The sequence below is a fragment of the Rhinopithecus roxellana genome, chromosome 12 (genome assembly GCF_007565055.1).
Source record: "Rhinopithecus roxellana isolate Shanxi Qingling chromosome 12, ASM756505v1, whole genome shotgun sequence".
NCBI lineage: Eukaryota > Metazoa > Chordata > Mammalia > Primates > Cercopithecidae > Rhinopithecus > Rhinopithecus roxellana.
Window position 1 is genome coordinate 93,590,966 of NC_044560.1, and position 13,511 is coordinate 93,604,476.

Below are 13,511 nucleotides of genomic sequence, written 5' to 3' on the forward strand. Positions count from 1 at the left end.
ATTTAGTAGGCAGCACACAAATGAATCTGGAGCTTCTCAAAGAAGTGCAGACTAGGGAAGTGGAGCTGGAAACCTTCATTATGTGAGGTGAAGTCCCAGGAATGGATGAGAGTACTCAGGGAGAGTATGTAGGAAGAAAAGAGGGCTGATCTGTTCACCTAAAATGGTTAAAATGGTGTATTTTATGTATATTTTAACACCAACATTTTTTTTAAAAGGGAATCCGTTAGGGCAGTGGCCCCCAAGCTTTTTGGCACCAGGGACCAGTTTCATGGAAGACAATTTTTCCACAGATGGGGGTGAGGTGGGGGAGGATGGTTTCAGGATGAAACTGTTCACCTCAGATCATCAGGCATTAGTTAGATTTTCATAAGGGGTGCACAACCTAGATTCCCCTGCATGTGCAGTTCATAATAGGGTTTGAGCTCCTATGAGAATCTAATGCTGCTGCTGATCTGACAGGAGGTGGAGCTCAGGCGGTAATGCTTGCTCACCTGCTGCTCACCTCCTGATGTGCCGCTGGGTTCCTAACAGTCCACAGTCTGGAATTAGGGGCTGGGGACTCCTGCTTCAGAGAACGGGTGCAGGAAGAGGAATCTGTAAAAGAAACTAATCACTTGAGCCCACCCAGGAATTCAAAGCTGCTTTGAACTATGATCATGCCATTGCACTCCAGCCTGGATGACCGAATGAGACTCCATGTCTTAAAAGGAAGGAGGGAGGGAGAGCGGGCAACTTGAGAGGTGAGAAGAGAAAGAAGAGAGATCACAGAAGTCAATGGAGAGTATTCCAAGATGGATGGTGTAATCAAGAGCATTGTGTGATTCCAAAAGGACAAGTAACATAATGTGACGTGTCAACACTGATGTGTGTGTTGGGTTCAGCAACGGGGAGTTTAATGAATACAGCTTCAGTTTAGTGCTGGAGAGAGGGATGAGGAAATAAATGGGAAGTGAGGAAATGGAAACAGTAGGTTTCTATAACTCTTTCCATGGCTCAATGGTAGGGATACAAAAGTTACAGTTAAGGGATGATGCAGGGTCAAAAAACAGGGACTCTATTTGCTTATGATGGAAGAGAATTGAGCATGTTCAAAATGCTTATGAAATTAGGAATTGGGAGGTTGCAGATATAGCAGAGAGGGTGCAAGATCCCTGGGGAGGTGAGAAAGGGGGTCTAAAGCACAGTGGGGCAGGGATGGATTAGGAGGACCTTTCTTACTGCATTGTAAAGAAAGGAAGAAAGGATGGCTAGAGAGAACGTAAGCTTATCAGCAGGACAGCAGGAAGCTGGGAGTTCCTTCTTAACAAAACATCCTCTTCATGAAGATGCCCCTAATTACATTCATGACCTCATTTTCTTTTTTTTTAAATCATTAGCACTCTTGTAAACTAGGCAGGTCTTGTTAGTATTCTAGAGTATTTTGCTTTGCCTGTGGTAGGCAGAATAATGCCACTCCCCCACCCTGAGATACCCATGTCCTAATCCCTAGAACCTGTGATTATGTTAGGTTATGTGGCAAAAGGGAATTAAGGCAGCAGATGGAGTTGGTTGTTAAGCAGATGACCTTAAGTTACGGAGATTATTCTGAATTATCCAGGAGAGCCTAATGTTGTATGTGTCCTTAAAAGTGGAAGAGGATATACATGATATAAATGATGAATTGATGGGTGCTGACGAGTTGATGGGTGCAGCACACCAACATGGCACAAATATACATATGTAACAAACCTGCACATTATGCACATGTACCCTAGAACTTAAAGTATAATAAAAAAAAAAAAAAGTGGAAGAGGAAAGCAGAAAAGAGAGTCAGAGGGAGATGTGACCGAGGAGGAAGAGCAGTGATGCCTTGTGAGGACTCTACCTGCTGTTGCTGGCTTTGGACATGGGAGAGGGCCATGAGCCAAGGAATGTGGGTAGCCTCTAGAACCTGAAAAACGCAAGGTAATAGATTTTCCTCTAGAAAGGAATGCAACTGGCTAATCTTCTTTTTTTTTTTTTTTTTTTTTTTTTTTTGAGACAGGGTTCTGCTCTGTTGCCCAGCGTGTACTGCAGTGGCACGATGTGGCTCACTGCAGCCTCAACCTCCTGGGCTCAACTGATCCTCTCACCTTAGCCTCCTGAGTAGCTGGGACCACAGACATGGACCACACACCCAGCTAATTTTTGTACTTTTTGTAGAGATGGGGTTTCACTATGTTGCCCAGGCTGGTCTCGAACTTGAGCTCAGGCAATCTGCCCACCTTGGCCCCCACAAAGTGCTGGGATTCCAGGCATGAGCCACCACACCTGGTCTTGGCTAACATTTTTTTTTTAGCCCAGTGAGACCTGTGTTGGACTTCTAACTATACGGAACTGTATGACAATAGATTTGTGTTGTTTGAACCACCAAGTGGTAATTTGTTACAGCAGCGAGAGAAAACTAGTGCCCCACTGTACCTACAAAACACATCGATCCAGCACATTTTTGAGAACTAGGAAGTGAATGAAAAGGACCTCTGAGCAGCCCAAATATGTGTCACAAACTCCAACAAGCGTTGAACCTCCCTCTCTCACTTCATGAATGGGAAAGCCCTCCAGATTCATGTGAAACCTAGTTTCCCCTCTGCTGGAAAAGTCATCTCACAAGTTGCTTTGTTCTTTCCACACCCACAGCAGAGAGAAGCAGGAAAAGAGACTTCTTTCTACTCTATACTGACAGCAGTGAGAAATCTTAGTTGACATCTGACAGCAAGGAATGTGACAAACCACTAAAAAACCAGGTTCCCAAACTAGAAAGTGCACTAGTTTGGTGCCATTGAATAGACGGCAGATGTAGTCCCTTGGGGCATTACAGTGCAGTCATTAATGTTCATGACATTGACTCTATCAAGAATATGTTTGATATAGTATATATAGGAACCCAGGTTCATAAAGCAATTTAGAAATATTTTTATGCACATCATTATTCATATTTTTTAAAATTAAGGCTTATAGGAGTATGGTGGAGCCAGTTCAGGCTTCAGAGTCGTACCTTAATTTTGGGTGAGACAAATCCCCAGGCTTGGTTTCTTCGAGTGTTGATTTTCTATTGCTCCATAATGAACTTCTAAAAACTGAGCAGCTTCAAATGATACCCATTGATTACCTCATAGTTTCTGTAGGTCAGAAGTCTTGTCATAGCATAGCTGGGTTCTCTGCTTAGGTCTCCTTAGGCTGAAATCATGGTGTCAGCTGGGGCTGTGGTCTCACCTGAAGTTTGGGGTCTTCTTCCAAGCTGCCTGATTGTCGACATCCAGTTTCTTGTAGTTGTGGGACTGAGTCCCCCACTTCCTTGCTAGCCATCAACTGGGGACATTCTCCGCTAGAGGCTGTCCTCAGCTCCCTGCCGCATGGCCTTCTCCACAACATGGCAGTTTGCTCCTTCAAGGCCAGCAGAAGAGTCTCTCTGTTTCACCATTTTTTTTAAAGGGACTCATCTGATTAGGTCAGGCTCACCAAGGATCATCTCCCTTTCAGTTAACTAAGTCAAAATCACAGGAATGGTATCCCAACATATTCACTGGTCCCTTTCACACTTAGAAGAGGGGATTATACAAGGTGCGTACACCAGGGGGCAGATATCTTGGGGTTCCACCTACCATAGTCATTGTAAAGGGAAAGGTACCTACCTGTATGATTGTTATAAGGATTGTGAAGCCTTTACCACACAGAAGGTACCTGCTAAATGTTGGTTTCCTTACCTCTCTGCTCCCACCTTTTACCTTGCAGGTACGTAATGTGTGTCTGTTGAATCAAATGGGTTTGAATGGCCTTAATGAGAGAGATGAGGCCTCAAGAATTCCTACAGAGGGGCAGGGCTGGGGTGACCACTGCCTGACCATCAGCCTTACCTTCACTGACTTTTACCTTTTCTTGGCAGGTGGGCATGAAGACTTTTCAAAAATGATCGATGAAGCCGAGCCCCTGGGCTACCCAGTTGTGGTGAAGAGCACACGAGGCCACCGGGGTCAGTGCCACCTCTCCAGGGCTTCCTGGGTAATCAGCCCACTCAGGCTGCTCCTCTGCCTGGACAAGACATTCCTCAAGTGCTGCTTAGAAAAATGGAGCTCCCCTTTGAGGAGCTTGCAGTGTCTCTTCCTCTTTGTCCTTTGTTCTTGCTTTTGTCAGATCAGGCTCACCTCTTCCTCGAACCATTGCAGTCAACTCCTGACTTACTGCTGATTGGTTCCCCTAACTCTGCTGCCAGTGCCTCTTCTGTTCTTTTTTTGAAGTAATTTCTCTGAAACATAGATCTATTCTTGACACTCTCTCGCTGAAAAACCCTTCCAAGACCCTGTGCTGCCTATTAGACAGAGTCCATATTCCTCATCAGGAAACTGAAGGCCCCGCACGAACAGCCTCAGCCTTCCCTTGCAGCCTTCTGTGGCCACGTGAACCTTTCATAATCCATTCCAGACTACTTCTCATTCACCACGTAGACCATGCATTTTCCCCTCTTTAAGCGACTGCTCTTTTCCCTTCACTGAGAATGCCATCTTTCTCTGCTCACTTGGTCAACAACTTCTGCTCATCCTTTAAGGCCAGCTCCAGATGTCATTTCTTTTCCACACACATCCCTGGTCTCCCTCCCTGTCTTCCAGACAAAATTAATTGCTCTTCCTTTTTTGTTTCCATAGCATTTTGTATGTGCCTCTAGCAGAGTGCTATACTTTGTGACAGTTACAGGTTTATATGCCTGCTTCCTTTAGTAGACTGCAAGCTGCTCAGTGGTGGGGACCAGATCCTGAGCGTCTGTCTCTGTAAGGCTTACTGCAGTGTTCAGTGCATCGTAGGGACTCAGTAGGGACATCAGCAACAGAAAGCAGTCCTCCTGTAGTACATGAGCAGGTGCCTCATCAGGGTACCCAGGTGGCATGCTTAAACGCTCCGGGCATCTGGAGTGAGTGAAGGCCACCCTAAGTAGTAGTGAGCAACTACTATGGTATAGGGACTATGCAATAGAAATGAACTAGACAGCACTCCATCCTGGGTGACAGAGCGAGACCGTGCCCCCCCCCCCCCAAAAATAGAACTGGACCCAGTCACTGATCTCAAGGAGCTCAAATGTGTAGACACAGTTGCATTGCAGGGTGATCACTGATATAGCAAGTATGCCCAGGGGTCTGTTTGAGCCTACAGGAGGGAGGGGACAGTTCTGCCGTGAAGTCTTCACTGGAAGAAAAGGAGACTTCAGTGGAAGTGTAGAATTTGAATTGGAGAAAGTGAGCGAGCAACACATGGAAGCAGGGGTAGGCAACGCAACCTGTAAGCATAGATGAGTCATGTTGAGGAGCAGAGAAAGGAGCTTGGGTGGCAAAGCGGGGCTCTTAGTGCTATCCAGATATGCTACTGAGCTCAATTTCAACCAGCCTTTCAACTAGTCATTTTTATTGTGGTAAAATACACATAACATAAAATTCAAATATTTATTGAGTGCCTACAAAATGCCAGGCACTATTCCAGGGATACAGATAAGAACAAAAGTTCCTGCCCTCAAAGAGCTTCCATTGTAGAAAGGTAAGATAACAAACAGAAATTAAATATAATACATAATGTTTTATAAATTTAAAAAATGGAAATACAATTCACATAAAAAATTTACCAGTGCAAAGTGTAAAATTCACTGGATTTTAGTGAACTCACTGTGTTTTACAACTAACTACTTAATTTCAGAACGTTTCCATCACCCCTGAAAGAAGCCTCATATCTCATAGGAGTTAGTCCTGATTGCCAGGTCCCTGGCAACCACTGACCTATTATTAATAGTACTTTCTGGTTGGCTCAAGCCTGTAATCCCAGCACTTTGGGAGGCTGAGACGGGCGGATCACGAGGTCAGGAGATCGAGACCATCCTGGCTAACACTGTGAAACCCCGTCTCTAATGAAAAATACAAAAAACTAGCCGGACGAGGTGGCAGGCGCCTGTAGTCCCACCTACTCAGGAGGCTGAGGCAGGAGAATGGCGTAAACCCAGGAGACGGAGCTTGCAGTGAACTGAGATTTGGCCACTGCACCCCAGCCTGGGCGACAAAGCGAGACTGTCTCAAAAAACAAAAACAAAAACAAAAAAACCAAAATAATAATAATAATACTTTCTGTTACTATAGATTTGCCTGTTTTGGCTATTTTATATGAATGGATTGATACAGTATGTGGACTTTGGTGTCTGGCTTCTTTCGCTTAGCATGATGTCTCCAAAGTTCATCCATGTTGTTGCAAGTAATGCTAGTTTATCTCTTTTTGTGACTTAATAATATGACCGTTGTATGGCTGCACCACATTTTACATTTCCACCAGCAGTGTTTGAGGGTTCCAGTTTCTCCATATCCCCACCATCACTTGTTATTTGTTATGTATCTATGTATGTTTATTATAGCTATCTAGTGAGTGTGAAATGGTATCTCACTGTGGTTTCAACTTGCATTTACCTAAAGACTAACGATGTTGAACATCTTTTCATGTGCTTGTTGGCCATTTGTGTATCTTCTTTGAAGGAATGTTTTTTCATATCCTTTGCCCACTTTTTAACTGGGTTTTTACTCTTTTTATTTTCAAGTTTAAAGGATTCTTATATAATGTAGATTCTTTTATTTATTTTTTTTTTTGAGATAGGCTCTCACTGGACTGCAATGGTGTGATCTTGGCTCACTGTAGCCTCTACATCCTGGGCTCAAACAATCCTCCTGCCTCAGCCTCCCAAGTAGCTGAGACTATAGGCAGGCACTACCATGCCTGGCTGATTTTTCATTTTTTATAGAAATGAGATTTTCTCATGTTGCCCAGGCTGGTCTCAAACTCCTGGACTCAAGCTATCCACCCACCTCAGCCTCCCAAAATGCTGGGATTACAGGCATGAGCCTCTGTGCCCAGCCATATAATGTAGATTCTAAATCTTTATTAGATATATAATAACATGTTTGAACCTGTTTTTCCCATTCCCATAGGTTGTCTTTTCATTTCTTGATATAGTATCTTTGATGCACAGAAGTTTTTTATTTTGGTAAAGTCTGACTTGTCCCTTTGTGTGTGTTTGTTTCCATGTGCTTTTGATGTCATTTCGTGCTTGCCTAATCCAGAGCCACACAGATTTACATTTATGTAGCCTTCTAAAAGCTTCATAGTTTTAGCCCTTACCTTCGAGTCTTTGATCCATCTTGAGCTAATTTTTATGTTTGGTATGAAGCAGAGGTTCAACTTTATTCTTCTGAATGTGGATATCCAGTTTTTCCCAGTACCATTTGTTGAAGAGCCTGTTCATTCCCCCACTCAATGCTGTTGGAACCCTTGTCAAAAATCAGTTTGCCATGTGCGTGAAGGTTTATTTCTGGGCTCTCAATTTTATTCCATTGATATAGTTCTATCTTTATGCCAGGCCACACTGTGTTGATTACTGTAACTTTATAGGAGGTTTTGAGATTGGACCCGTTTTCCCTCAAGTGGGATTAACCATCCTTGTTACAATGGCTTCCTAGTGCTAGCATGAAGTATAAGTGAAATAATAAAAAATCAAAGTGCTTGGCACTTAGTACATGAGTAACCAATCTTACTGCCTTTTTCTCCTTTTTTCCTTCTTGCCTTAAAACTGTAGCTCCTTTATTAACTGTAGACTGGCCTCCATATTAGAACTTCTGTACCCGAAACCAAGAAACCCAGTTCCTATCTCTAGTCCCCATCTCTGCTGAAAATCCTACCTAATGTCCGGAGAACCCAGTGCATATACCTGAATCTCAGCCATCTGTTGCCAGAAGTCAGATCTCCAGATCTCCTGGCATCAGATGTGTATCTGCTTGCCCCACACTCATTGATTGAAGACAGGGAACACTGATGCTGCATCGTCCACACCTGCTGGAGCCTCTCCATTTTCCTCTTGTGACCCCTTCCTGGGTCCTATCCAACTTCTGTGACACTGACACCCACTTACCTGCACACTCTCCTGTCACCTGCCACATGGCCATCTTCAGATCACGTGGCCATACTCCTTCAGCTCTGTCAGGTGTCTAGGGTCCAGTCATCTTGGGAATGATTGCATCCTGGTTATAACATGTTTTGGAATTTACTTTTCAGTTGTATGTACCACTAGGGACTGGTTTGTTTGTTTGTTTTTGAGATGAAGTTTCGCTCTTGTTGCCCAGTCTGGAGTTCAGTGGCACCATCTTGGCTCACCACAACCTCTCTGCCTCCTAGGTTCAAGTGATTCTCCTGCCTCAGCCTCCTGAGTAGCTGGGATTATAAGCATGCACCACTATGCCCAGCTAATTTTGTATTTTTAGTAGATATGGGGTTTCTCCATGTTGGTCAGGCTGGTCTTAACCTCCTGACCTGAGATGATCTGCCCATCTCAGCCTCCCAAAGTGCTGGGATGACGGGCATGAGCCACTGCACCTGGCCCGGGACTGGTCTTTTTGTTAAGACTTCAGAAGAGTTCCATTCCTTGTAAGATGGTGACACAAAGCTTAGGAAAACCACCTCTTTGTTCCATATTTGCTGAAAAGAATGCTCAGACTGGGCATGCTCGTGTCAGATTTGCAGAGCAAATTTATCAGAACCCCTGCTCAGGTCTGTTAACTAATATATCAATGGAAAAGCCGATGTTGGCTGGGCATGGTGATTCACACCTGTAATTCCAGCACTTTGGGAGGCTGAGGCAGGCAGATTACTTGAGGCCAAGAGTTCAAGACCAGCCTGGCCAACATGGTGAAACCCCCGTCTCTACTAAAAATACAAAAATACCAGGCGTGGTGGTGTGTGTCTGTAATCTAAGCTACTCTGGAGGCTGAGGCAGGAGAATTGCTTGAGCCCGGGAGGTGGAGGTTGCAGCAACCCAAGATCATGCCACTATACTCCAGCCTGGGTGACAGAGCGAGACTCTGTTTCAAAAAAAAAAAAAAAAGCTGATGCTAAATTATTACAAAAGTGTAGGTGATTTGAACAGAAAATAATTTAGAATCAAGAAGGAATGCTTTCTGCAGAGATCAGTAGAGGCATAGGCCATTCCTTTCAGAATTAAATGGGTATAGCCAAATAATAACTTTATGTCTACAAGAAAGGATGCCTGTCAGTGGTTCCCTCCTTTGAGCTCCCACAGAATTATGCATAGACCTCTCTTGATGTTATATCACTCTGTGCTACCTTTTTTTTGGGATCTCTCTCCATCCAGACTTGGAATTTCTCTAAAGTATGTTCAATAAATTATGTTCTACAAACATTAATTGACATCTGCCCTGTGCATCCAGCCCAGTGTTAGGTCTGAGGAGTTTTTTAAAAATGAGTTAGATGTGGATCCTGCCTAATCAGCATCCTGGGGGTGATGGCAGATGCTAATTAACTGTTTTGGGGACTGAATTGATTAGATCCTTGGGATTCTATTTTGGCTCTTTCTCTGTGTTTCTAGAATAGTCATTATGTCATTTCAAAAAGAGTGATGGTGGAGGGAGAGGGTATTAGGACCTGAGGAAAGTTAAGGGAAAGTAAGGTTCCATGGTCATTTGATAAGAAGCAAAAGTCTAGCAGAGAAATAGAAGGGACCAAAGTGAGGCAAGTTCAGAGAGAACTGATGACTTGATGGACAAGGAGGCCAGATGGCAAGTACAGAGTCCAGAGCTTCTCTAAACCCTTTTCTTGCTCTTTCTCTTCTTAAAGGAAAAGCTGTTTTTCTGGCAAGAGATAAACATCACCTCTCTGACATCTGCCATCTGATCCGCCACGATGTGCCCTACCTGTTCCAGAAGTACGTGAAGGAGTCCCATGGAAAGGACATCCGGGTGGTGGTGGTAGGGGGCCAGGTCATAGGCTCTATGCTTCGCTGCTCCACTGATGGACGGATGCAGAGCAACTGCTCTCTCGGTAAGGTATAAAAGCACAGGGTTTCATTAGGGTATTTGGACCCATTCACCAAATGTATATCGATCCCTACTGTCTTGTCAGACCCTCTGCTAGACACCAGGATCTCACAGATGAGAATGAGGAACAACCCCTTTCCTATGGCAGCAAGCAATCCTGGAGGGGAGCATATGAGTATAAGCGCTGTGGCAGAGGTCAGACAAGGAGTGTCAGGACATGGAGGACTGAACCCTCTCCTCTAGGTGTTAAGACTTAAAAAGGGAGTGACATGAGGACCAACATTGGAGAAAAACTCCCATCTGAGTAAAGGATGAAATGAAGGCATAAGATGGGAGGCAGGGAGGTGAGGCTTGAAGCTGTTGCAACAGCTCAGGCAGTCAGGCAAAAAAAAAATAATAAGAGTCTAAAGTGATGACAGGAGAAATACCATATTTTCCTTTTATATTTTAATGGAAGTGGAAGTGTTTTCCTTTCCTTTTCCTTTCCTTTTGACAGTCTTGTTCTATTGCCCAGGCCAGAATGCAGTGGCATGATCCCAGCTCACTGCAACCTCCGCCTCCCAGGTTCAAGCGATTCTCATGTCTCAGCCACCTGAGTAATTGGGATTATAGGTGTGTACCACCACACCTGGCTGATTTTTGTGTTTTTAGTAGAGACACAGTTTCATCATGTGGGCCAGCCTGGCCTCAAGAGATCTACCCGCCTTGGCCTCCCAAAGTGCTGGGATTACAGGCATGAGCCACCATGCCCAGCCCATTTTCATGATCATCATGTTTAGTGCCAAAGTATTGAACCTTGTGTATTATCATTTTGACTTTTTTAGTTACCTTACAAAATCCATTGATTAGTAACCACGTGGCTTTATAATTTATCCATGTTGCTTTACTTGGTGAGCTGTTTTAAAACTGTTTTATAGCCTTTTTTAGATACAGTGTCATAGGTGGAAAGGGACATTGTTAAGGTAAAGACACTAGTTATTGGACCTGAGAATACAATTCTTAAATCTTTCCAAGGAGACTAACTGGAGACAAATCTGAAGTCCTAGCTTTTTAGCAAAGTAAGAGCAATCAGTCTCTCTGTCCTTGGTTCAGGATTTTGTCTCAGTCCTTTCCATATCTCTGGGTTTTTTTTTTTTTTTTTTGGTCCATTGAGGCATTTTATTTATAAATATTAATATGTATTACATCCCTAGAAAAATAATCCCAGGATTTTCCCATCTGTGTGTTTTCATCTTACTTTTTCACAGGCCATGATGGCCATGATGCTAGCTGAGGTTGTCAGTACAGTGAAACCAAACTGATGGAATGGGAGCAGATTATTCTGCCATTTTCTGATCTTCAAGTTGCACATCAGACTGGGGCCGTTCACTTCCCACTTGTTTAACCTGCCTGTGAGGTTCACAGCAATTTTCCCAGCTCTGTGATCATCAGTGATTTCAGATTTGCGAACGTAACTATGCTTTGTCATCACAGTTAGAAACCAGATGATGACTTTGGAGCATGGCCTAGTAAGAACCTGGCGTTTGCCTCTTTTCAGCATTGGTGATGCTCTTGAGAGCATCAGCCAGGACATTGACGTGCACCATTATGGCAGCACAGAAAGACGGCAGAAGGTGCTGTCTCTCTTCTTAAAAATCAGTAAGTTGTGGCCGGGCATGGTGGCTCACACCTGTAATCCCAGCACTTTGGGAGGCTGAGGCGGGCGGATCACGAGGTCAGGAGATCGAGACCATCCTGGCTAACATGATGAAACCCTGTGTCTACTAAAAATACAAACAAAATTAGCCGGCCATGGTGGCAGGTGCCTGTAGTCCCAGCTACTCGGAAGGCTGAGGCAGGAGAATGGTGTGAACCCGGGAGGTGGAACTTGCCGTGAGCCAAGATCACGCCACTGTAGCTGGGACTGCAGCACTTGGGAGGCTGGGGGAGGAGGAACCCTACAGCGAGCCACCATACCTACCTAGTTTTATTTTTGTTTTTTGTAGAGATGGGGTCTCGGTATGATGCACAGGCTGGTCCAAACTCTTGGCCTCAAGCAGCCCTCTCACCTCAGCCTCCCAAAGTGCTGGGATTACAGGTGTGAGTCACTGTACCCAGCTGGCATTATTATTAATGGCTGTAAAATACACTGTTTTTCCCTACTGTGAGAGATTTAGATTATAATTTTTCATTTCATCATTCAATATGTATTGAATATTTATTAAGTGCCCATTATTTACCTGGCTCTATGATTTGTATTTTAAATAATACTGCCATCAACATCTTTGTGCATAAAGCTTTTTTTCCCCCCATACCATAAGATTATTTCCTTGATAGTGGGATGGCTGGGTCAGAGGAAATCAGCATTTTTAAGACTAGATAAAAATTGGCTGTATTGTTTTCCTGAAGGGTGTAGTGATTTCCATCCAGACCTTTTGTGATTAATGATCGAACCTGTCTTTCTTCCCCTCCTGGGCAGACCCCTGTCTCTTCTTTGAAGAGTCATCTGACTTCTCAGTTGTCACCTTTACATCACTGTGCTTTCCCCACAGGTGGCGTGGGTGTCATGTGCCCGCTGACAGAACAAGGCAAGCAGTTGGCTATTCAGGTGTCCAACATCCTAGGCATGGACTTCTGTGGCATTGATCTCCTTATCATGGACGATGGCTCCTTTGTGGTGTGTGAGGCAAACGCTAATGTTGGCTTCCTAGCCTTCGACCAGGCATGCAACTTAGATGTGGGTGGGATCATTGCAGACTATACCATGTCCTTGCTGCCAAACAGGCAGACTGGAAAGATGGCTGTCCTCCCAGGACTGTCGAGTCCGAGGGAGAAGAATGAGCCGGATGGCTGTGCTTCAGCTCAGGGAGTTGCAGAGAGCGTCTATACCATCAACGGTGGGTCTACCTCTAGTGAAAGTGAGCCTGAACTGGGAGAGATCCGGGATTCCTCAGCAAGCACAATGGGGGCCCCACCCTCCATGCTGTCCGAACCTGGCTACAACATTAACAACAGGATTGCTTCTGAATTAAAACTTAAGTGAATTTTTGCTCTTTGGCAGCATTTAAACCAAATCCTACTGCTTCCCTAGTAGTTTTGAGTGAATAAAATCTGGACTAATGTGATTTCATTTGCACAGAAACTAGAAATCCCATCTGGGCACTCAGCATTTTTTTCTAACGATGATTTAAGCAAATGGCCTAGCTTTGTGGTTTTTACAAAGACAAATATAAAAACACTCACCAAGAACAACGTCCCGACTGATCAATATGAGACTGACGTCTGCTGTGAACACGTGGATATTACAGCCGACTCTAAGGCACTGACCCTGCTGCTGCTGCTTCTGACTTTTAGCAGTAGAACCCATTAACTCGAAATGGCTTATGGAAATATGTACTCAAAAGCAAGCACGGGATGGAAGCATGTGCAGGCGAGCTGGAATGTGACTGCAGTAATAGGTTCTTCACTAAGTGTGTGTGTGATGCTTGGAAAATACACAGTTCAAACACTATTAGAGGATCAATCTCTGCTCCCCATCAATCACCATCTTGACCATATTTCTCCGACACTCAGGATATGGTGTTTTAGGGAGCTTCCTATCATTAGCATTTTCAATGAAGCACTTTGTAGAAAGTGAGATTGAACGTTCTTTGACTTCACAGGTTGGCA

The 13,511-nt window shown here is 44.2% G+C and overlaps 1 protein-coding gene and 1 pseudogene across 1 annotated transcript in view; one reads left to right on the plus strand and one right to left on the minus strand.

Moving 5' to 3' along the window:
- The window catches only part of RIMKLA (ribosomal modification protein rimK like family member A), a 33,246-nt gene extending 20,152 nt beyond the window's left edge, over positions 1-13,094 (plus strand). The window contains exons 3-5 of the mRNA XM_010371819.2: positions 3,905-3,991; positions 9,664-9,867; positions 12,395-13,094. Coding sequence (XP_010370121.1) covers positions 3,905-3,991; positions 9,664-9,867; positions 12,395-12,885 — 782 coding nt within the window. The 3' untranslated portion in view covers positions 12,886-13,094. The remainder of the gene's footprint in view (positions 1-3,904; positions 3,992-9,663; positions 9,868-12,394) is intronic.
- Positions 11,092-11,436, minus strand: LOC115892401 (annotated as a pseudogene).
- Positions 13,095-13,511: the final 417 nt, after the last annotated feature.